The sequence below is a fragment of the Falco peregrinus genome, chromosome 7 (genome assembly GCF_023634155.1).
Source record: "Falco peregrinus isolate bFalPer1 chromosome 7, bFalPer1.pri, whole genome shotgun sequence".
NCBI classification, from domain to species: Eukaryota; Metazoa; Chordata; class Aves; order Falconiformes; family Falconidae; genus Falco; species Falco peregrinus.
This window is the reverse complement of record NC_073727.1, coordinates 18,589,235-18,613,625: the sequence shown is the minus strand read 5'-3', so window position 1 is coordinate 18,613,625 and position 24,391 is coordinate 18,589,235. Positions and strand designations below refer to the sequence as shown.

General features: G+C 60.3%; 1 protein-coding gene across 1 annotated transcript; it reads right to left on the bottom strand.

The window, feature by feature from the left end:
- Positions 1–755: 755 nt before the first annotated feature.
- On the bottom strand, positions 756–19,293 carry KCNK3 (potassium two pore domain channel subfamily K member 3). Its single transcript, XM_055810438.1, has 2 exons — positions 18,917–19,293; positions 756–5,766 (listed from the first exon to the last, which is right to left on the bottom strand). Exons 1-2 carry the CDS (start codon positions 19,197–19,199, stop codon positions 4,877–4,879), a joined length of 1,173 nt encoding a protein of 390 aa, XP_055666413.1. The 5' UTR covers positions 19,200–19,293; the 3' UTR covers positions 756–4,876.
- Between the last annotated feature and the right edge of the window lie 5,098 nt (positions 19,294–24,391).

The following is a 24,391-nucleotide window of genomic DNA, read 5'->3' as shown; positions in this document are numbered from 1 at the left end:
TTGTCTTCATCGTCATCTCAAAAGCAGCTGCCCCAGCGCTGGGGGAACCCGCACCCAGCCCTGATGCCAGCTGAGGAATGGGGTGGCTTTTCCTCAGGGTGCACTCAGTTCTTGGCTGCAGGCAGAGGTTGAGGGGGCAGCTCCGGTGCTGCCAGGTACCCCCCAGGCAGAGCCCACTTGACTGCTCCAGTGAGGTGAGGAAGGGAGTGACATCACCCCATCCCCCTGGAGTGACATCATGCCACAAAGGATGGCACAATGCTGGCCATGGAGATGGCACCAGCTGCAGTGGGTTCCCGCTGGCACTCCCCGTCCCATGGCTGGATCCAGCTGGGCAGTGTTACCTCCCACGCTTCTCCCCAGATTCGGATGAGTGGAGGGGCAGGCTGGGGACAGGGAGAGGTGATCCCCAGCATGTCCTCGTCCCTGGGGTCCCAAGTCCCTCACCTGCCTCAGGATGACCTCAGCATCCAAAAGGCCCTGGTGCAGAGCAATATGGGGATGGGGTGGGGAAAAGGTCAGGGTAATAAAAATAAAAGATTTCCCCCTCCCCAGTGGTGTCTGCCAGAGCTTTTCACTGGGTTTAATGAGCTGTGAAGGGAAAACACAAACATTTAATAAGGGTTTTTAAAGAAATATGAAACCTGAAAACGGCTTTAGAAACCAGAGCAGTGCCAGTTTTAATTTCTTTTTCTTTCCCCCCCCCCCCCTTAAACCCTTCATTTCCCCATTCTCTACCTGGTTCCCACCCCCTACCTAACCCTTTTTCAGCTGAGATAACTGCCTTCACTCCCCACCTTTTCTCCTCCTCTTCCTCAGGGCTTGGAGGAAGCTGCAGGATGAGTCCCGGCTGCCCGGACCCGAACTTTCCCCATGGCTGTGAGTGAGCGGCTACGCTGTTTAATACCAGAGAGGAATTTTAAGTCACTCCAGTGGACTGTAAATATTTGGGCTACAGCTGACAAGGAAAATTTAAATGCTTTGAGAGGGGGAAAAAAATCACTGGGGATGAAGCAGTGGGGGCAGATGGCTCAGGCACTCCTAAACCCCTTGGGATCTGCCCAGAGGCTCCTCCACAGGGGACACCTCTCAGCCCCCTGCCATGGGGGTGTCCCAGCTCCCGTCCCATCCCCTGCCCACAACAGGGTCCTGCCTGCACAGCCCTGGTCTGGCTGGAGAGGACTAGCCCCTGTGGATCCCTATGGCTCTCCTGGGGATGCTCTACTTCTCCAAAGTGGATGGTGGGGCTGGGGGACCTGCTGGAGGTGGCTGAGCCTTTTGTCCTGTCACTTGGCACCACTGGGAAGATCCCAGCTCTGTCCTCTTCCCCACCAGGTATTTACAGCCATGGTGAGACTCCCCTGTGCCTTCTCTGCTCGCCAGTTCCCTCAGCCTTTTCTCCTAAGAGAGATGCTCCAGTCCACCATCTTCACAGCCCTTTGCCGGACTCTTTGCAGTATATCCACATCTCTTGGGGACTGGGGAGCCCAGAACTGGACCCAGCACTCCAGATGTGGTCTCACTAGCACTGAGCAGAGGAGAAGGCTCCCCTCCCTCAATCTACTGGCAATGCTTTGCCTACTGAAGCTCAATACCCTCAGCCTTCCTTGCAGCAAGGGCATTCTGTTGGCTCACGGTCAACGTGGTGTCCACCAGGTCCTCTTTGCTGAGGTTCTTTCCAGTTGAGTGGCCATTGCTACATGGTGTTGTTCCTCCTCAGGGGCCAGGACTTTGCATGTCTCCTCATTGAACTTCATGAGGTTCCTCTGACAGTTTCTCCATCCTCTCCAGGTCCCTCTGGCATCTCCAGCACTCTCAGCCCTCTGTCACCAGCTCAACAAGTCCATGCCAACTGATCAGTGACTTTGTCCCCAGCTGCCCCCAGTGCCAGGAGGATGGGCAGTGCTGAGCGTATTGGCATCTGCATGCAGAGGGCTGGGAGCCTGGGGGGACCAGTTACACCCTGGGAATCGTTGTACTGGATCAGATCAAAGCTCCAGCTGGCTCAGCATCCTGTCTTCCTGATGGGAAACACTGGAGACAGAGGAGGATGAAGGGAAGCCTTTACCCCCTCCAGATGCACCCAGGGGCAGCAGAGAGGGATAACAGAAGAATGGAATGCTGGGGAAGCACCCAGTCCCCCCATGCCCCTGCATCCCATGGGTGCACCTTTGGGCACAGTGAAAGCTGCTGCTCAGATGAGCCACTCTCTCTCTGTCGGCTGCTGCCAAGACAGATCTGCGCTTTGCAGGCTTAGCATTATTAGATTAGCTGGCGGCTCTTGCCTGGGTTTGGAGGGAGCAGGTTTTATCCACTTAAAGGCAGGAGAGCAGCCCAAAGCTCTGCTGATGGCCCCAGCCACCAAGATGGCATGTCCCTGTCCATCCTAGTGCATCCTGGCCATCAGTGATGCCCAAATCCCCTTGGAAGTTTGAAGCCAGATGCCCACCACCATTCAAGGTACCCCCCGGCTCTCTGCAGAGTGCATCTCCTGTTTGTGCCTCAGTTTCCCCATGCCGCCCAAGACAGGGGGGCTCAGCCCTGTCCCCCCAGGGTCACACAGCAGATCACAACGGTTGAATGCTTCTTGCTGTTGCATGGAGCAGAGGGAGATCTCCAGCCTGGGTGAGGGCTGCTGAGATGCTGCTATGGGCAGAGCAGGAGGGATACAGCTATGTTGGGTTTGGGGGGCTCTCATGTGAAAAGCTGCTGCAGGGTCCCCTCTAGCCTTCCATCAGTGGGTGATGGTGGGATGGAAGAGGTTGGGGAGCCCCAAAGGGCTCTGTGCTACCTAGCTGCCCACCCAAGACCCTTCTCCTACTGAGTCCACCAAAGGATGCTGCAGCCCTGGCAGAGATTAAAGCTGAGCTTTTCTTTCCTTCCTTTCCTCTCCCTTGTCCCTAGCTAAAGTCAGGAGAGAGGCAGAGGCTCATCCTGAGGAAATTCTCACACTTCCCGGTCCTGCAGAGCAAAGGTGGTGGGGCACAGATCCACGGCACGGGGAGGTCCCAGGGGACCAGGACCCTCAGCTGCCAGCCCCTCCTCCCCATCCAGCACCTGAGGGAAGGAGTCGAGGCGGTGCTGAGGTTTGAACCATCCTTTATTTCTCTCTCTAAGGAAAGTAACTCAGCGGTACAAATATACTTTGGCATGAGAACCAGAGAAACCTTGCCAGGGGGAGTGCAGCTCCCCATGGGTGCCCTAGGATGAGAAAGATGCAGAGAGCGAAAAGAAATTCCCTGGAGTCATCAGCAAGTTTCCCCCAAGACTCCTGTCTGATAGATATTTATAGATTTCTATAGATACGACGATAGCATCATTTATAATAAATATCCTTTCTGGTATCTAACATTATGTACAGGTCATCAAGTATTAGAAACATATTGTTTTTCTTCTGTTAAAAGGTGAGAAAAGAAACAGGTGGGCTGGGGGCCTTGGCTGTTCTCAGAGTCCCCCTGGAACCCCCAGAGCTCAAAGAGGGGCCAGTGCATGTCATGGTGTCCCCCGGTGTCCCTGCTGGCAGGGGGACAGCCTGTGCTTTGGGTACTGGCAGGGGGAGCACGGTCCTGGGGGGGGGGGGTGATGGGGGTGCTCTCTGTGGGGCTGGGGGCTGCCCCATGCATGGAGGGGGACAAGGAAAGATGGTTTTGCTCCTGTCACACCATGATGAGGTGGCTGTGCCAGAGGTGACCCCCGGGATGTCCTGGGTCTCAGGTGGGGGAAGCCCCAGGAGCATCCCCTGCTCTGGGCTCAAGGTGTCAGGGTGAGGCGGGTTGAAAGGGGACTGGCGCAGCCCAGGGCTGTGAAGGAGAAGAAGGGTGAAAAAGTCTTCCGATGCCCCAGGTTGTCCCCCCAAAAATGCTCCCCAAGGGTAACGGCTCCAGCCCCAGAGCTGCTGCGGGGAGGATGGAGAGGTGGTCCCAGGGGACTGTGCTGCGGCTGCCTGTCCTGCCTCCCAGGGATGGCTCTGAGCATCCTGCTGCCTCACCACTAGGAAAATCCTGGGGACGCCCAGATTTGCCCATCTAAAAAGGGTTAAAATAACCCCATAAAGCTCTCTGAGGGCTGCCCACTGAGTTGTGGCAGGCGTTTTCAGCAGCCTACGTGACTCACGGCTTGTTTTCTCGGCCACAGGGGCAAGCAAGCTGATGTGTGTAGTGATCAAAAAGCTCCGTCTAAGCCCCTCTTAGCCTGATTTGCCCGCTGATGCATGCTTGCCTTTGCCGTGGCATCCCTTGCCTCCCGAGGACCTGCCTTCCCTGGCGTGTCCCCATGGTTGGAGGGGGCAGAGGATGGAGGGGACAGGACCCTGCTGCTGCCCACCATCAGGGCCGGGAGCCCCATGTCCTCCTCTCCCTGCATCTCACAAGGCCTCCAGTGCACACACACTCATGTGTCCGGCTCACGGCCGTGCCGTTGCATGCAGCCTTGCACGCTCAGGCTGCCATGGGGCTGCCCGGGGGCTGTGGGGGTCCCCAACCGCTTGCACAGAGGTATCACAGTGGGAGATGCAAGCGTACCCCTCACCTCATCAGGTAAAAACACCCTCCAGCTCTTCAAGTTTCACATTTTTGAGGAGTGGTTTTGCAAAATAAAATAAAATAAAATTAATTTAAATTAAAATAAAATAAAACCAGCAGCTCCCTTCTTCCCACTTCAGAGAGGACCGGGGCAGCCTTCCCACTGCTCCTGCATCCCCTTTGAGTCCTGTCAGAGGAGCACAGCCCATCGTCTCCCCGAGGGGGTCCCAGCCCACTGCCTCCCCCCCGCAGTCAGACCCCGGTGTAGTTTCCTCCTGCCATGACCAAGAAAGGTCCTTGGCCACGGGGCCAAGGGAAAGGGGGGTCCAGGGAGCATAGGTGGGGATGGAGAGGGGCTACACGGAGCTGCGACGCTTCATGAGCCCCTGGAAAGCTGCCAGACTGTGGAGACCGGTGGAGACGGAGCTGATAGCTGACCGGCGGGCATTGCAGAAGCATCTGTTGGAGGGGGTCTCTGGACAGCGGCCAGGTGAGGAATGGCTCTGCTCCACGCAGGTATCTGAGTTGGAGAGGTCCCTGGGGATGATCATAGGGATGGAGTACTGCAGCTTCTCCCGGCTCTTGTACCACAGGCACGAGCACATGGATTGGAAGTGGAGAACCTCGGCGTAGACGTTCCGAAAGCCACCCCCGCCACTGCCGCTGCCCCCCACCGCTGCCGGCGCGGCCGAGGTGGTGTCCGCGGTGTGGATGCTGCTGGCTTTCCCATTGCGGGTGAGCAGCGCCCGGTGCTCGGCATCCCGCTTCTCGTCCTCGGCATTCATGGTCATGAAACGCAGCACCACCAGGTTGAGGAAAGCCCCAATGACCGTCAGCCCCGTCAGGATGTAGACGAAGCTGAAGGCCACATACTGTGGCTTGTTCTGGAGGGCTTCATCCTTCTGCAGGGCCACATAGTCCCCAAAGCCAATGGTGGTGAGGGTGATGAAGCAGTAGTAGTAGGCGTGGAAGAAGCTCCAGTGTTCGTAGTAGGAGAAGGCGGCTGCCCCGATGCAGAGGGTGCTGATGCAGGAGAAGAACCCAATGGTGACCATGTTGGCCATGGAGACCTCCGCCCGCCTCATGCCAAGGCACTTCTTGATGCGGTGGAGGAGGTACCTGACAAAGGTGTTGATCCTTTCGCCCAAGCTCTGGAACATGACGAGGGTGAGGGGGATCCCCAGAAGGGCATAGACCATGCAGAAGACCTTCCCCCCGTCCGTGCTGGGGGCTGCATGGCCATAACCTGGGGAGCAAAGCCACAGTGCAGGATCAGCTTGGTGGTCCGAGGTGGGTGCAGCACCTCAAACCGCTGCCCCAGCTGGGTGGTTAACCTCAAACCGCTTCCCTGAGTCACCAGTGGTGGACCCCACCCCTGACCGGTGCTGTCCTCACCCCCAGGCACACAGAGTGACTACAGATGGCTCTGAAGGCTGGGTGGACAACAGGGTCTCCAAATGAAAATGAAGAGGAGGGAGCTGGAGAAGGGGGAAAGCCCTTAACTTGTGTGGAGAGGAGCTGGGGGACTGGCGGAGGGTGACAGATGAGGTGCTGCATCTCTGGGTTGGGGTGGAGGCAGCTTGGGAATGCTTGGATGGACCCTAGCTGGGTAGGGGGACGTTCCCCAGCCTTGGGGTTTTGGGAACTGGAGATCGCTCTTCCCTGAAATACCCATCCCAGGATGACCCACCTCAGAGCAGCTGGGTGGGGAGGCACAGGAGATGGGGAAAATAGGGATTTTTAAGGATTCAAGAGGCAAGGGTGGCTTGTTCTCCTCTGTCACCCCAGCCCCACATCCCTGTGTCCCCGTGGCCCACCTGGGGGCTGCTGCTGGAGCAGGGGGAGCATCTGTGCCCAGGCCTGGGGGCCCCAGCTGGGTTTCAATTAATCTCCAGCCTGCACAAACCACGTGCAGACAGGACCTTCTCTGCCTCTGCACTGACAGGTTATTTGTACCTAATGGCTCCTGGGCACCTGCAGCTGGGCAGAGGCAGCTGAGACTGGGGGATCTGTGGGTGCCGAGCAGGCGATGCGCAGTGGGAAGTGCCCTTGCTGCCAGGCACCACCTGCTCCCCTTCCCCTTCCCTTTTCCTGTCCCTCTCTTTTTTCTTTTTTTCCTTTTCCTGTCCCTTTGTTTCTCCTTTTACTTTTCCTTTTCCTTTCCTTATCCCTTCCCCTCTCCCTTTCCCTTCCTTTTCTTCCTTTTCCTTTCCTTCTCTTTTTCCTTTTACTCCTTTCCTTTTCCCTTTCCCCTTCCCTTTCCCTCTCCCTCTCCCCTTCCCTTTCTTTTTTCCCTTCCCTCTCCCCCTCTCCAGCCCCGCACTCCATGGACGAGCACTGGGTGAGGGCTGCCGAGGGCTTCAGTGCTGAAGCCCAGAGCCAGAGGGACAGGGCCCCAGCAGCAGGCAGGGCAGCAGGCAGGGCAGCAGGCAGGGCAGTGGGCAGGAGCAGCAGGCAAGGCAGCGGGCAGGTGCAGCAGGCAGGGCAGCAGGCAGGTGCATCAGATAGGGCAGCAGGATGGGCAGCAGGCAGGGCAGCAGGCAGGGCAGTGGGCAGGACAGCAGGCAGGCAGGAGCAGGGGGGGGGCTGGGGGCTGAAACACATCCACTGGACCCTGAGCGTGTTTGGGACAGGGCTGGGGGTGCCAGCACAAGCACACCCGCTGCAGCACCTGCTCCCCCCATGCCTGCCCTAGCAACTGGACCAAACCAAGCACCCATGGCCATGCGATGCCGCAGCAGCCCCCGAGCCCGTAGGAACGACGGAGGGGAGCCCATCCTGCCCCAGCTCGGCTTAATCCCGGCTGGGTGGAGGCGGGCAGCATCCCTGACCGTGACCCTTGCTGGAGCCTCGGAAGGCCAAGGATTAAGCCAGGCCAGAGTGATGTGAACATGAGGATCATCAAATCCCTGCCCAAGCTACCTCTGAGGAGCTGGGGTGACCTGTCCCAGCTGCCAGCGCTGCCAGCTTTGGCTGTGGTTGTGGGAGCTGGAGACCATCACCGCACAGCATCACCGCACAGCATCACTGCTCTCATCAGGGCTGGGTACCAGCCTGCCCCTTCCCTCACTGATGGAAAAGGGGGCTGCTGCTTGCTGTCCCCTCCCCAGTGGTAGAAAGGACACCAAGGCAATGCCAGGCCACCTGGCTGGCCACCGGGTCCCATAGTAGAGCCAGGTGGTGCATTTCAACCCGGGGTCACATCCTGCTGCCCTCAGGGCAGGCACCAAGGCCTTACCCTGCCTGCCTGCCCCTGCCCTTCAGCTCCTGCCAGACACCTCTGTCCCCCTCCCAACAGCCCACATCTCCTGTTCCTCATGCATCAGCTGATCCAGGATGGGGTTTTAGGGCACAAGCCTTAAGCAGTGCCCAGGGGCCCTGTCCCTGCCAACAGCCTCGCTGAGCATCCTCCTGCCTGCCCCGCACCACTGCAGCCTCCCGCAGCTATATTTAGCCCTGGTTCCCCAGGGAAAGGAGTTTATGAGCTCTCGCAGTGCGTCCAAGCGTCCGTCAATCTGCCAGGCCCCCCTTTCCCCGCTTTAGCAGGCGCTGCCTGATCTCCAGCACGTCTGAGGACTGGGGGAAGGTGACCGTGATATGTAAACCTGCCAGCGGGGAGAGAGAGACCCCAGGAAGGTGGCAAAGAGGTTGAATCCCCGAACCTCTCTTGTACCTGCAGTTTCATCCACCACAGCAAGGAAATGCATTGGAGAAGAGGGCTCGGCTCCCGGGGATGCGTCAAAGTCCCGGCAGCTGCCAGATTCAACAGCGGCTCTGCTTGCCCCGCTGCACTGGCATGCCTGACTTTGTGGCATGTCCTGGCCTGGCAAAGCTCCCAGGCACAGGCAGCAAGGCTCCCTGCCATGCTCCTGCCCTCCTTGCAGAAGGAGTTCAGCATCCCTGCTCCTCTCTGTCTCCTGCCTCCCTCCCACAGCCCCCCCAAAACCTCCCCACCAGATGGGTGCTCCTCAGAGGGGTGTCCCAGGAGGGATGCTGCAAGGGAGAGCACGGGTGCTCTGAGCTCCCATTCAGGGTGCTGCAAGCAGGCAGGGAGCACAGCGTGTGTCCCCGGGGAAAAAATATGACATGTCCCTGAGGAACGCGGCCGGCTTGTCGCCTTTTTAGGGCTGTGGAGGAGCAGGGGTAGATCTGGCTGCGGCTGCGGGGAGCAGGTGCAGGTCTCGGCTGGCCCCTGGCCTGGAGCAAATCCCGGGCTGTCGGGAGGGATGGATGGTGGGGATTAGCAGGGCAGCTGCTGGGGACGGGAGGAGGGGCGGAACTTTGCAGAGTGGAGGTGTTACAAGGCTGGAGAGTGAAAAGGGTTGGGAAGTCAGGGAGAGGTAGCACTGGGTGCTGAAGGGGGAGGGCTGAGCCCCCCAGGGAAGGGGTGCATGGCGGCAGGGCAGGGGGATGGAAGGAGGCAGGGCAGGACATGAGGCATCCCAGCTGACAGCAGAGGCTGGGAGCTGGGATGGGCTATTAGGGGTATGAAGCATTCAGGAAACCAGCTCCCTGCTTTACAAAATCGCTGCAGGAAAGCAGGTGCTCGCAGTGAGCGAGTGCTGGTGCCCACAAGCCACAGCCCACACCAGGACACCTCCATGCCCGGGCAGGAGCCCTGCATGCTGCTGCCCCAGCCATCACGCTTCTCCTCCTCCTTTTCGGTGGTGGGGGACGCTCCTGGGGTTTGTGCTGAATCCAGGGTGGGTTCCTACCATGGGTGAATGCTGGGTGGATGCATGGCTGGTGTCCCCCTCCCTCACCCAGTGCAGTTGCTGCCTCTTGTCATTGCAACAGCCTGGCCCCCACAAAGGCATCACAGAGCTCTTCACTGTGGTCTCTGACCTGCCGCAGCTCTCACTGTCCATTGCTGGGCTGTGAGGCTACAGGAGTGATGAGGGACAGAGGGGAAGCTTCAGGCATCCCAGCTGATGGGGACATACACACACACCTACCAAAGCATTGACCACTCTGGGGATCTCCAGTGCTTGGGAGCATCCCCAGTTTCTGTCTCAGCCTGGGACAAAGATAACCCTTGTCCTTCCAAGCCTGGGACAAACCCATCTCTGGTCCTTCCAAGCCTGGTTTCACACAACCGTGAGACCCCACAGCCCACGGAGCACTGCCTCCCTTCCCACCCTGCTTCCCAGCAAGTTCAGCAGCAGCCACCAAGGTCAGTACGTTCTGGTGCGTTTTGGGGAGAAGGGAATGACCCATCCGTATCTGTAGACACTGGAGGATCCAGTCAGGAGTGCCCCAGGGATGCCTCTGTGGAGGAAAAGCCTCATCCTCTGGAGATGTCATCCCCTCCATGGAGACCACCCTCTGCAAGCAGACTCCATGCTTACAGCTGGCTGGCACAACAACAAACATGCAGCAACGCCACAGTCCCAAATCCCTTTAGCACCCAAAAGCAACCAACACCCAATGCACTCAGACGCTCGAGTGCCTGCCCCAGGCACCCTCTTCTCCTGGCCCTCATGGAGAGACCCTTGGGGCCACCCAGAGATGGAGCCAGTGGGTGGGCATCCCTTGGGGTGCAGTGTGCCCTGGGCAGCATCCTTCTCCTCCTCCTTTTAGTGTCAGCCCTGTAGCCAGCCCTGCATCCCCCTGACCCATTGCTCCCAGTAGGGACCAGCATCCCACTCAGCATTTTACGGGAACCCATTTCCTGATGTGTCCCCTAGGTGACATGAGCTCAGCCAAGGTACAAAATGTGCCCAGGCAGTGCCCACACCCTCTCCAGTGCCCGCAGCCAAGAGCAACCTGGGCTGTGCCCAACCCTGCCAGTTTACCAGTGCTGGGGCTGAGCCTGGGGACCGTGGCTGCCCCCCAGGCTGGGGACAGGGACCCAGGCGATGCAGCCAGCACATGGGGTGCCCCTCGGCGCTGCCTGGGAGATAGCCAGTCCTCCTGGGGTGAGCAAACAAGCAGGCAGTGAGCGGCTGGGAAAGGCAGCATGTGGCAGCAGCAGCAGCACTGCCATCCTGCCCCGAGCAAACACGGCCCTGGCACAAAGGGACATGGTGCTGTCTGTGCTGCCTGGGGACACGTGAACCCTGCAACACCTCGTCCCCACTGTGCCAGGGGTTAAGGACAGTGGGAAGGGGCTCATCCTGTCCAGGGACACCTCTTGGGCAGGGCAGGGCAAGAGGCAGCTGGAGCAGAGGGACGGGACCTGGGGCAGTGGCTTCCCAGGACTGGGCTGAACTTGGGGGATGCAGAGCTGGAGCGAGCCCTGGCACCCACAGCACTGGGCTGCCCTTGTCCCAGCCAGTCCTGGACCAGAGCAGGGACTGTCCTCGCTACACCTTCACCAAGGTAGGTGAAGGGACAGCCAGCTCACCGTCCTCTCACCTGTCATCCACCTGCCCATGCATCCTTCTTTCCATCTACTCATCCATCCATCCATGCACCCATTTATCCATCCATCTATCCACCCATCCATCTATCCACCCATTCATCCATCCACCCATCCTTCTATCCATCCACCCATTCATCCGTCCATGCATCCTTCTATCCATCCACCCATCCTTCTGTCCATCCACCTATTCATCCATCCACCCATCCTTCTGTCCATCGACCCATTCATCCATCTATCCTTCCATTCTTTCTTCTGCCCATCCATCCTTCTACCCACCCATCTATCCTTCCTTCCTTCCTTCCTTCCATAAATCCATCCTTCCACCCACCCCACCCATCTCTCTCCCTGCCCACCCTCCCCTCCATCCCCCTCCCATCTCCCTACTCCCACCTCCCCACATCACTCAGTCTCCCTTCCCCAGCCCAGCCTTGCAGTGCCAGGGGCTGCCCGGGGGGGTGCCTGAGTGTCACCCCAGAGGGGGGTCACACTGGGGAGGGAGCACTGGGCCTGGCTTGGGCCTCGTGTCTCTGTGGAGTGGGAGGGATCCTGGGGTCGGAACCCCCCAGGACACCATATCCCCAGCGGGGTCAGGGGGGATGGAGGTGGGGCCAAGACCCTGGGCTCCCGTTGCTCCCCCAACACAGTGCTGGGGTCACCCCCCCAGTACCCCATCCCCTTCTCTGCAGCAGCATCTGCACCCCTGCCACCCCACTGGTTCCCGCATCACTGTGACCCCTTTTCCTCAAATTTATCCTATACGCCTGGGGGGGTGTCATCCCCCAAAGGGCTCAGAGCCAACCCCATCCCTGCTCCTGCCGCAGTGGGGTGGTGGGGGGCAGCCCCACAGCCCCTCTATCCTGCCCTGGGAGAGGGCAGAGCAGGATGGTTTGGGGGTGCATGCGGTCCCTGTACCCTGCAGGCACTGCTGCTTGCAGGCGGGGGCCAGGCCCTGCGGTAGCGGGGGGGGTCAGGGTGGTGTCATGGAAAATCCCAGTGCCGGCCAAGTGCCCTGTTTGCACCGAAACTGGCAATTTTTCCCTCGGACCTGGGGCTCCGCCAGGCTCCTTCCCAGCCCCCTCCGCCCCCCCTGCTCTGTCCCTCCCCTCCTTCTGCAAAAGGGGGGTGCAGCCAGGGCCCCCCACTGCCCTGAGGGGCCCTGCAGCAGGAGCGGGGGACTCTGTGCTGGTGAGCCAGGCGGGATACCTCGGTGATGGGCACAGCTGGATGCTGGTGGACACCCTGATGCAGGAAGCTGGTTCTTTTTTGGGGGGCACTCCAGAACCCCATGGGACAGCACAGGCCTGCGGCTGGGGACATCCCTGCAGCCCCGAGGATGGATGAGATGGCGAGCAAAGCTGCTTTCTACACAGGCATGGGAAAAAGGGGCCTCTGAGGGGGATAAAAAGTCATTTAAGGCCTTAGGACAGATTTCTGGTGGCTCTGCCTGCCCCGGGATGGGCAGGGATGGGGGCTGCCCTGCCTGCCTTGGCTCCCACCGCTGGGCAGAGGCAGCCTGGCACAGGCACCCAGCACCAGCACCATGCAACAGTGCCCAGCAGCGTGCACCAGCACCGTGCACTGGGCATCTGCACCCAGCAGCGTGCACCAGCACCCAGCAGAGCACAGCAGCAACATGCAACGGTGCCCAACCCTGTGCACCAGAGTCCAGCACTGTGCACTGGCACCCAGCACCAGCATCATGCACCAGTGCCCAGAACTGTGACACCCCCAACCCTGCGCAGCACCCCATGGTTGCAGGAGGCCCCGAGCCCCCCCGAGGGGTGACAAAGGCCCCAGCCCCCTTCAAGACTCAGACCCCAAAGGACCGCTCCACACTGGCTCTCCCCACACCATCTGCAAACACAGCTGGAGCTCGAGTGGGATGGGGGTGCAGCAGCAGCTCAGGCATCTCCTCGGGGAGTTACGGCCTGATCTGGTCACCCTGCCACCTTATCCCTGATGAGCTAAAGCTCCTGAGCCCTCGATGGGTCTTGCTGCAAAGCTGCTTACGCCAGGGATGCTTCCTTCCCCGCCGCCTTTTCCCTGGCCAAATCCTGCTCGTGTTCCCCCGAGGAGCAGGTGGGTGCCATAAGCTGCTCCTCATTTACAGAAAATGGAGTTATGCTCCATCATTTTTTGGCTCAGGCCTTGGCAGGGCTGAACAGAAGGCTCCCCCATCACTCAGCCCCGGCCCTCCCCATGTCCCTTCATCCGGGGTCCCCCCTGTGAAAAACAGGATGTGGCTCCTTCCTCCCGGTGCTGATTAGTTTGGGTAGTGGCAAAGTATGGAGGGGTGTGTACCAGCACCCAGCACCATGCATCAGTGCCCAGAACTGTGCAACAGCACCTTGCACCAGCACTCAGCACTGTGCAACACTGCCCAGCACTGTGCACCAGCACCATCCACCAGTGCTCAGCACCATGTGCCGTGCCATGCACTGTGCACCACGCCATGCATCAGCACTTAGCACCGTGCACCAGCAGCCAGCACTGTGCACCAGCACCACGTGCGGCGCCATGCACGATGCTAAGCACCAAAACCCAGGACTGTCTGCTAGCGCCGAGCCTATGTGCAGTGCCATGCACGGTGCACCAGTGCCCAGCACCATTCACCACCACTGCGCACCAGTGGCCAGTATTCTGCACCACCACTGTGCACCACCACTCAGCACCATGCATCACTGCTTAGCACCATTTGCAGTGCCATGCACTGTGCACCAATGCCCAGCACCACTTGCAGCACCAGTGGAGCCCTTCTGCCCCACAGCTGCTCTCCTTCACCCCTCTCCGCAGGCAGGCAAGTGAGACCCCCACCCCACTGCAGCATGCTCATCTCTTGCTCCTTCAATTAACCCTCCCGGCTGTGATTTATCCAAGGTGTCGGTGCCTGCTATAAATCCTGCGCTGCAGTCACTTCAGCCTGAGAGCCGCCTGATAAATATTTAAGCTGGCTCATAAATCACACACCGGCAGAGCGGGGCTCTCCCGCAGCTCCACTTTGGGTCTGGCCTCTTGGCACTAGATCTTGCATCATTGAGTCCAAGCAACCAGCCACAGAGCTTGATCATTGGGGAAAAAAATCCAAAAATTAAAAAAAATTGAGGGTTTTTTTTTTGCCCAGTCCTGGGTGATGAACCCCCTTCGCCTCAGAGCATTTCTGCCCTGGCACGTGGTGTTTGTGCCTTGCTCTGAGTCAGGCTTTGCTGGTGAGTTTAATGAGGCATCAGCTGGGAAAGGCCAGGTGGGGGGCAGGGAGGGAGCAGGTATTAATTGCTGTTATTACTCTGGGATGGAGAGGAGCAGGGAATTTATAGCCTGGGTGGGCGGAGGGGGGATGCTTGTGGAGGGGCAGTGCTCCTGGCAGCAGGGTCCCTGGGCTGAATCCCGTGAGAGAGGACACTCATGGTAGCTCCTCCCTCTGCCATGCCACAGGTTTGCAGGAGCCTCGCTGGGAAGAGGCTCTGCCTCCTCGGTGAAGGTGCTGAGCCCTGGCTGGGAAGGCTGTGGGGGCAGTGGGCTGTGACTGCCATCCCTAAAACAAACATCGCTGCTGGGAAAGGCTCAAGGACATCTCTGGTCTCGGTGCATACACACCATCTCCCCATTCAACCTCTTTGTGCTCATTCCCTGCTATCAGAATCAGTGACAGAGGTGCATATGCCCTCATTAGGTTTCAGAGTGAACACCCCAACCAGCAATCCCAGCATACCACAGGCAAAAACAGCCAGTGCTGCTTTCTGCCAGCTCCTGCAGCTCAGCAGCACTGCTGGGGTACACGAATGAGCCCCCAGAGTGACTGAGGAGCTGCCAGGCTGGACAGGGCCACTCTCCTGGGGAAGAACCCTGCGCATCCCCAGGGGTTGAAAGGGGTGAGATGCTGCCTGTCTGTCCCTGCTGCCTGTAATAGGAGCAGGATCATGCACTGGGCATCACCTCCTGAGGGGGTCTGGGCCGAGGGGAGAGGAATTCCAGCCCTGGAACAGAGTGATACAGTTTTTCTCCCTGGCACATTAATTCTGAAATCTATCAAAGGCATGTTCGTAGGTGCCAACACTCCTTTCCACTGCTGTTTTTTTTTTTTTTTAGCAGGCATAGCTAGGGCAGGATGGGAACAGAAATGTCCAGAGGGGCCAAAGGGAGAGGGTGCTCCACCCCTGGCCTCCCCCCCTCCCCGACCAGCCCCACTGCAGCCCCAAAAGTGCTGCAGCCTCCTCCTTATCCCAGCAGCAGCACCTCACCTGCCTTCCTGAGCTGTTTCCCTATGCTGTGTTGCTCAAGACCACAGAATCAGGGGTTCTTCCCCTCCCACCAGTGCCAGCACTGGTACTGGCAGGGTTGTGCTGGTCCCACTGGCACCAGAGGTGGCCAGGGGTGCGTGTGCCAGAGTGTCCTTCCTCCTTTTTCTATTCCAGGGCCAAGCTCACAGGGGAGAGATGCTCCAGGTGTGATGGATTGGGGACAGGGACATTGCCACCAGAGGTGGCAGTCCAGGGATGGGGGTGATGGGGTGTCTGATGCAGAGACCACATGCAGAAGAGGGTCAGTGGGGACCTGGTCTCACCCTGGGGTCTCCTGACCCTGGCTGGGTAGCTGCTCCCTTGGTAAACAAGTGGGGAGGGAGAAGGGCTGTAACAGATGGTGACACTGTGGTGGCATTCGCCACCTGCCCGGGCCCACATGGCCACTTGTCTTTCTGCACACAGCGAGGTGGGGGAGCGGAATGTGGGTTTTGGGAGCGATCCAGCGAGAGCCACTACAGCTGGCTCTGCAGCATGGGGGCCCTTGGTGCGGGGACAGGGACCGAGGTGACAGGGGACGTCTCCAGCTGACGCTGACATCCCACAAGGGGACCCTGGGGCTGGTTCTGCCCAGCTGCAAGGGCAGGCGCGCTCTGTCCCTGCCCGCCGTGCAGCTCCCCTTGCCCTTGGCTTTGCAGGGAGAGGGGCAGTGGGTGATAGCAAACCTAAAGATCCTGGTCCCCTGTCCCCCTCCGTGGTGCTTTGAGGGTTCCCGGGCACTGGGGCAGCTCCTTGGGGGCAGGCTGCACCCCGCTAGCAGGGTGCAGGGCTTGCAGAGGGAGGGGGGGCTGTGGGAGACCTTCAGAGCAGCACTGGGAGGGCGGCTCGTCTCTTGGCTCTTTTCCCAGATAAAGGCAAAGAGAAAAAAACCCACAAAACACTGAAATATAAGAAAAACTTCTGGGGTAGGACCCATTGCCCTCCTGGCTTTTCCTCCTTCCCGTTTTAAAGCTGGCCACAGCACAGGGATCTCAAATGGCACAGGAGCCCTGGCATCCTGATTGCCTCCCCAGCACAGAGGGGTTGGTTAGTAATTTCCTGGAAGAATGCCTTTTTTTCCCCACTGGAAAATCCCATTTCATGGCAATAATGGAATTTTCTTTCCCCTCTTCCCTGACAGCAGTGGTTTTTGATGATACTGCTCTCTTTGCTGGTACATGCTGGCCCCATTCAGCAGCACCCGTGCTCCATTGCAACAGGCCAGCTAAAACGCCTGCCTTCAAAATCATGAGATTTTGATAAAAACAGTATTGCCTGACATATTTATGTCCGCGCCCTGTCTCTCTACGCACCCTTGGACATCACGGAGGGGCTGAAGCTGCCAGGAGAGAAGGGCTTGACGCCTGCAGAGCAGCAAAGCCCAGCTGGGGACATTCCCTCTGCATTTCCCTCCTGCTCTGCTGCGGCTGGACACATGTTTTTCGGGCCTGGGTGTCATCACCCCAACCCCAGAGGGGCTCTTAAGCTCCCACATCAAGCCCCAAATGAGGTTTTAATTCCCAGCCGCAGCTGGAGGGATGCTTTCCTGAGGTGTAACGCTTGCGTTAGGGCTCAGCCATCCTTAACCATCCCTTCTCTATCCCTCTGGGACTCCAGGCAGCTGCAGGCAGGGCAGGGGAGCTGGGGGTCCTGGGCAAGGCAGGGCAGGGGCCCCAGTGCTTGCCCACAGCTCAGTGCTGAGCCATGGCCCCTCGGGACTGTTCACACCGGGCTGGCTTTGTCTCCCTCCTTCGTCACTGCAGCATCCTTTGTGTGGGCTGGCGAGACGCTGCTCGCTCCTGCTCGCTCCTCTCCCCAGCCCCCTGCGCACCCCCTTGCCCGCTCCTCCTCCCTCTCACGTCAAACATAAGCTGCTTGTCTTCACTTTCAAAGCCGTTCCCAGCTGCTCCCGCCAGCTGGGAGAGGCCAGACCTTGCCTGCGCTCAGTCTGCAGCCACTCCAACCCCGTGGCTCAGCCCCAAGAACCAAGAGCCACCCCAACACCCATGTCTCAGTATTGCGAACCAACAGCCACCCCAACACCCATGTTGCAGTGTTGGGAACCAACAGCCACCCTAACACCCGTGTCGCAGTGTTGGGAACCAACAGCCACCCCAAACCCATGCTTCAAAGATGAGGTCCCACCAGCTCTCCCCTCCCTCCTGCTCTTGCCTGCATCTCCCTGGGGCCGTGGCACCTGTGCGGATGCTGGTCAGGGCCAGGCCAGCCATGTGCCAGCCCGGGTGAGCCACCACTTGTCCCACGGCCCTCCAGGCCCTGGTGGTGTGCTAAGCATGGGGCACTTTGGGGACCAGGGGATGGTGGGTCACCCTGGGTGCTCCGAGGTGACCCGAAGGACAGACAGGTTGATGATGTGACCGGGTGAACATACAGAGCAGTGGTCTGGAACCCGGGGAAACCCTGCACCACCACCCCCGCTCTCCCGAAGTGGGGGACCTCTGAGCAGTGCTTCCCCAGGGACTCCAGTTTCTGGCACCCCTGGGTTGGGTTGGGTCGGGGCAGTGAGACCACCCTGAGCACCATGATGCAGTGCCCACCCCTCTTGGTAGGGCCAGAGCATCTGTGCAAGTCCCCATGTTGTCCCCTCCGAGGCTGGGGGTCCTGTCAGGATCTCACCCGGGAAGGGCTGGAGATGGGCTGCAAGGGAACCCTGTCCCCAGGGGACCTTCCTCCTCCTCCTCCTCCTCCTCCTCCTCCTCCTCCAGGGAAAGGGTCAACCGAGGAAATCGCCTGTCCCGCAATTCCACTGTGACCCCCCCAAGCACTCGCTGCTCCCACTGCCCTGCTGAACTCTGCACACCCCCCCCCGGGAACCTCCCTGTGGGGCTGGAAAGAGAGTCCCAGCTCAGACCATACCACAGACACCCCCAAACAAGGGTGGAAGTGGGGGTGAGGAGCCCTGGGTATGTGTGGGGGTCCTCAAGGCTTCAGGACATGGTGGGGAGCCCAGAGGCTGCAGGGATGGGTGCAGGGGGTTGCCTCAAGAGTAGACCAGAGGCCACGGGGATGGGCAGGTTGCCGTTCCCCAGTGCAGGAGTGATCCCCGATGCCTCCGGTATGGGCGTGACAGAAAGGGTCCGCGGTCAAGGGCTCTGGGGCTGGGGAGTGAGACCGGCGAGTAGCCCCGATACCGTGGGGGTGGGCGGAGGTCTTGGCGCGGGGTTCCCAGGGCCGAGGAGCCACGGGCGGGTCGGGTAGCCCTGACGCCACAGGGATGGGCGATTTCGGGAGAATCCCGGCTGGGGTTTCCCGGTGGTGGAGAGATTCCCGTTTGGGAGACTCGTCCCTCTCCGGGGGGACGGGCGGAGGTCGGGCGAGGCTTTCCCGGGGGCAGGGGCGGGTAAGGCAGCCGCTGCGGGGCCGGGCGTGCTGGGGAGCGGGGCGGCGGGACTCCCCCGGGGCAGCGGGGGCTTGGCGGGCAGGGCGCCCCAACACCGCGGGGATGGGCGGGGAGCCGGCGGGCGGTTTCCCGGTGGCGGAGGGGTCGGGCAGGCGGGTCTCCCCGCTACCACGGGGATGGGCGGGGAGCGGGGGCGTCGGTGGGGGTTTCCCGGTGGCGGAGGGGTCGGGCAGGCGGGTCGCCCCGGTACCACGGGGATGGTCGAGGGAGGTCTGCACGGTGCGGGTGGGTGGGTGGGTTGACCGGAGCCGGTACCCCTCGGCCGGAAGGCGAGGGGAAGGTCTCGGGGCGGGAGGGGGAAACGGAGAAGCACCGGGGCGGGGGCAAGCGGTACCTATGGTAGTGATGACGGTGATGGCGAAGTAGAAAGAACCGGCGAATTTCCACTGGACGCCGGCCTTGTGCGGCTTGAGCTTGAGGACGACCCACTCGAGTTCTCGGTAGCTCTCGGCGCTGAGGTTGTACTTGCTCTTCAGCTCCTGGCTCTTCACCTCCAGCCGCAGCCGCTCCGCCGTCTCCTCCTCCGACTCCAGCGCGTCGAAGACGGCGGCGCCCACCAGCAGGTAGGTGAAGGTGCACATGATGAGCGCCAGCGTCCGCACGTTCTGCCGCTTCATGGTGCGGCGGCGGCGGCGGGAGGCGGCGGCGGGGCCGTCTGGGGCATGGCGGCGGCGGCGGCGGCGGCGGCGGGCCCGGCGCGGCTCGGCTCGGCGCGGCGCGGCGGAGGAGCGGGGAGGGCGGCGGGGGCGGGGGCGGGGGCGGGCGGGGGCGGAGCTGTCCTTCAGCACCACCGCCCCGCGCCGCCCGCCCGCACCTGCACCCGCCCCGGGACCCGCACCCACACGGGGACTCGCACCCACACCGGGACCCGCCCCGGGACCCGCCCCCCACACCTGCATCCGCAACCGCACCGGGACCCGCACCTGCACCCACACCAGGATCCGAACCCACACCGGGACCCGCCCCGGGACCCGCCCCCACACCTGCATCCTCACCCACCGGCATCTGCTTCGGGACCCGCCCCACACCTGCATCTGCATCCGCACCGGGACGTACAGGGATCAGCACCCGCCCCGGGACCCGCACCCACACCGGGACCAGCCCCGGAATCCACACCCACACCTGCATCCGCATCCGCACCGGCATCCTCACCCGCACTGGCATCCACATCTGCACCGGCATCCGCACCGGCCCCGCAACTGCACCTGCCCCGGGACCCGCACTCACCCCGGGACCAGCACCGGGATCCGCACCCACATCTGAACCGGGACCCGCACCTGCACCGGGACCCGCACAGGGATCCGCACCCACACCTGCATCCTCACCTGCACCCACCGGCATCGACACCGGCATCCGCACACACATAGGGACATACACCACGTCCCGCACCCACACCTGCACCCGCACCCGCGCCCACCTGCACCCGCCCCGGGATCTGCACACACACAGGGATCTGCACCGGAACCCTCACCCACACCTGCATCCGCACCCACCAGCATGTGCACTGGGACCCCCACCCACACTGGGACCTGCACCCACACCAGTGCCCACACCATCACCCTCACTGGCACCCGCACCTGCACCCACCAGCTCACACTGGGATCCACACCTGCACAGGGATCTGCATCAGGACCCGCACCTACACAGAGACCCTCACTGGCATCCACACCTGCACTCACCGGCACCCGCCCCAGGACCCACACCCTCAACAGCATCCGCACCCATCAGCATCCGCACTGGGATCTACACATACACCTGCACCCGCACCCACTGGCACCCACACTGGGATCTGCACCCACACAGGCACACACACCAGGGCATGCACTGAGACCTGCACCCACACAGGGACATGCACCAGCACCCCCACCTGCACCGGGACCTGCACCCACACCAGGACCCGCACCAGGACACACACTGGCACTGGCACCCACACTGGAACACACACCTGCACTGGGACTTGCACCCATACCTGCACTGGGACACACACCTGCACCAGGACATGCATGGGGACACACATGGGGACATGCATCAGGACATGCACCAGGACCCACACCAGGACAGACACCAGGACTTGCGCCCACACTGGGACCCGCACCCGCACCCTCACTGTCATTTGCACCTGCCCTGCACCTGTACTCACACCGGGACCTGTACCAGGACACACGCCCACACTGGGACCCCCACCTGCATTGGTTCCTGCTCTGGGACCTGCACCAGAACCCACACCCACTTACACACACCCACCAACACCTGCACAGGGATGGGCACCTGCACCCACATCTACCAGCACCCACACCCGCACCCACACCAGCACCTGCGCCCGCACACACTGGCACCCACACCTGCACTAGGGCCCACACCCACAGCCAGGCTGGCACCTACACCTGCACACACCAGGACTGGCACATTCTGTGCCAGGGTCCACATGTGGGCACAGTACACACATGCTCACACTCATGCACACACATATGCACCCCTGTGCACTCCCTCGGCCACACTTGTGTGCTCACTCATATGCAGTTACGCACATTCACAGTCATGCACACACATACACACCCATGTGGACCATCTCAGGCACACTTGTGCACAAATGTGTGCACACACACATGCTCATACACATATGCACATGGAGGTGCACACATACACGCACTCATGCTCATGCACACATACACACCACTGTGCAACCCCCTCACCCACGCTTGCACACACTCATACATGTATGCACACATCCGTACACACCCATATGCATCTGCACTCCCTTGCCTACACTTGCACACACACTCATACACATATGCACATGTACGTACACATACACACATGCTCACATACAGCAACACACATGCACATCATGCACACGCCCCTTCATACACACTCACACGTCGCACAACAGCCCTGCAGCTGCTCTGGCATGCCTCTGCCTGCACGGGTGCTCATGCGTGTGCACTTGCATCCCACTGCTGCCGTGCAGCACACAGACACACAGAGCTGCACAGCTGCATGCCTCACCCAGCATGCCGCGCTGCAGAGCGCATGGCCCACAGCCCCGCAGACCCCACTCAGGGTGGGCACTAGGGTGGGCCGGGGCACAGGAGCTCTCAGGGCCAGCCCATCTCGAGGAACGCTGCTGAAGTGATGCGCTTTGGCATCAGCGTTGTGGCCTCTCCTCGCACCAAGGGATACGGAGAGTGATCCCACGATCCCACGGCCGCCCGTGTTCCTCGCACCCCACCCTATCCCCCGCACAGGGACCTGCCTGGAAAAGCATCTGGGCATGGGGAAAGGCCAGATCCTGACACGCTTTGCGCAAGGGACAGAGGTTGAGCTGCCCAAATTGGTGGGACTGGGGCTGTCCCTGCTGCCAGGGGTCTGCCTGGTATCCCAGGGCTGCCATTCCCTGCTCCATCCCAGGCACCTGCTGGGCCAAACATGGGAGATCGTGGGGAGAAAGGCCACAGATGAGACTGTCCTGGGTGGAAGCAGGAACAGATCTGGCCATCTGGAAAAGGGAATGGTCTTGGCCTGCCCTGTGGCTCTAGGACATGTTTCGTCAGCTACTGACACCCGAAACGAGGAACAATTGTTCTTTGCACATGTGCTGGCACCTCAATCAACTGCCAGCAAGCAGTGACATGTGTCACTGCAGCAGGACACCCGGGTACCTGCAGTCCCCGGGGGGGGTTGGTGTCCTACTGCAGCATCCTGCCCCTGGCTCTGCCCTCCTGTCCAAATGCAGGAGTAGCAGAGGGAATAATCCTGCCCCAGTGAGGTGGTGCTGAAAGGGCTCACGGTGACGGGAATTATTTAATGTCACCGCCCCTGCTGCTCTGATGCAGGGCATAGAGAGGGAGGATGCTCCATGGTCACGCTAAATTAACTTTCAGTGGCAGTTTCCCAGGGGACATTCCCCCTGTGCCAGGAGGTGACAATTGCCCTCCTGGGCTCCCAATTGTGTTCTTCTCCTCCCAGTGGAACTTTTCTGTTTGGTTTTCAAGCTGTGTAGGCGAGAAAGGGCAGAGTGGGGAGAGGGAGAAAGGAGAGGAGGGAGCGGGGAGCCAGCCTGGTGGGGCTCAGCAGCCAGGGCACACTTGCCCCATGGGGCAGAGGCACACCGAGCTCGTCCAGAAGGCAGGTTGCATCTAGTTTTGCACCCAGTGAAAGCAAAAGGAGGAAACCCCAAAGATTTTTCCAGGAGGTGAAGTGTGCAAAAAGCTGAAACAATAATCACTCAGGAGGCAGAGATGTGATTTCTCTGCCCCCAGCAGCACGCTTCCTAGACCTGTGGCTCTTTCAAATGTACGTGTGCTTCAGCAACAGGTTGTGCCAAAGGCAGGGTGGTTCCCCATCCAGAAAAAGCACAAATACTTTGGGGAAAGTTTTCTTGCAGGTTTGGGAGAATTTCTGCAGGAAGAGAGACACCCCAGTGCACAGAGCAGCCTGGGGAGGGGGGAAGGCTGGCTATCCGCTTCCCCTCGCTGTGGCCTCCAGGCAGGTGATAGGGGTACCCAGGTGTCCAGAGGGAGCCACATCACCCTCTGACTTCTCTTTGCATCTGGAAATTAGAGCTGGAGTGATAATTTACAGGAGCTTTGCAAGTTCCTGCTTACCAGTGCTGTGGCTCATGGGGTGCTGCAGCACACAGGATGCTATGGCTCACGGAGTGCAGTAGCTCATGGGGTGCTGTGGCTGGCAGGGTGCTGTAGCTCAAGGGGTGCTGAGGCTCATGGGGGGCTGTGGCTCACAGGGTGCTGTAGCTCAAGGGGTGCTGTAGCTCGTGGGATGCTGTGGCTCACAGGGTGCTGTGGCTGGCAGGGTGCTGCTGCTTTCCCAGCACAAGCTCTGCTCTTTGCCAGCTGGAGCTGCGAGGTGTAAGCAAACAGGGTGCAACACAAGCTGTTGCTGGGAGCTGCTGCATCACCCACCACCACAGCCCTGGGTGGGCTGGGGAAAAGGCAGAGGCAACTTCTCCTTCTGGGGAGCAACCGGCATCTCCTTACTCCCCAAAATGCTCCCTGCTGAGCCCCTGAGCTGAGCCCCAGGAGCATCCCTGGTCATCACTCAGCTGCCACAGCTTCTCTCCTGCTCTGGGACCTCTCCAGACATGGAAAAGCAGCTCAGATGCCTGATTCAGCCCCAGACTGGGGACCCCAGCCAGACACCTCTTGCAGAAGATGCACAGTTTGTCTGCCGTGGCTCTCCGTCCCCCAGGGCTGCACTGGGGCTCATCCAGGAGGCACAGGCAGGGCAGATCGAATCCCACCCCACTGCCCTGCCAGTGGGCAAAGGGGTTCGAGCCTGCTGCCGAGTGCAAGCAGGGAGTTGAAGCACCCTCCTGCTGCCAGACCCAGGACTGAAGATCCTGGGAGGGTGAGGTCTGGTTCTGGAAAGGGACTGAGCTCTCTGCTTCCAGAGAAGATGGGAAAGGAGAGCATTCCTGTGAGAGGAGAGAGGTTCTGGACCCTTTCCCAGGTCACTGCCCCTTCCAGTCACTCCAGCTCCTGCTGAGAGCGAAAGGATGGTGTTAAAAGGGGGCTGAGGAAGGGAAGCAGAGATGAGCTCTGCTTGACTCCCTCTGCCTGGAGTGAGAAAAAGCATGATGTGAGCAGGTATCTTCATTTCTGGCACCAAACTGATGAGGGCTCATGCAGTGGGCCCTTGGATTGCCCTAACAGCCGCTCCTCCATCCAAGCACCCTGGTTCTTCATCCCAGCTCCTTGCTTTTCATCCCTGCTATTCCATCCCAGTGTCCTGCCACTCCACCTCTGCACCCATGCTGCTCCATCCCTGCGTTCTGCTCTTCCAACTCTGCTCC

Excerpts from the sequence above, each read along its gene's own strand:
- KCNK3 (XM_055810438.1), bottom strand. The coding sequence starts at position 19,199 with ATGAAGCGGCAGAACGTGCGGACGCTGGCGCTCATCATGTGCACCTTC. Across the intron at positions 5,767-18,916 it reads CACCGTCATCACTACCATAG|GTTATGGCCATGCAGCCCCC; the intron begins GTACCGCTTGCC and ends TTTGCTCCCCAG.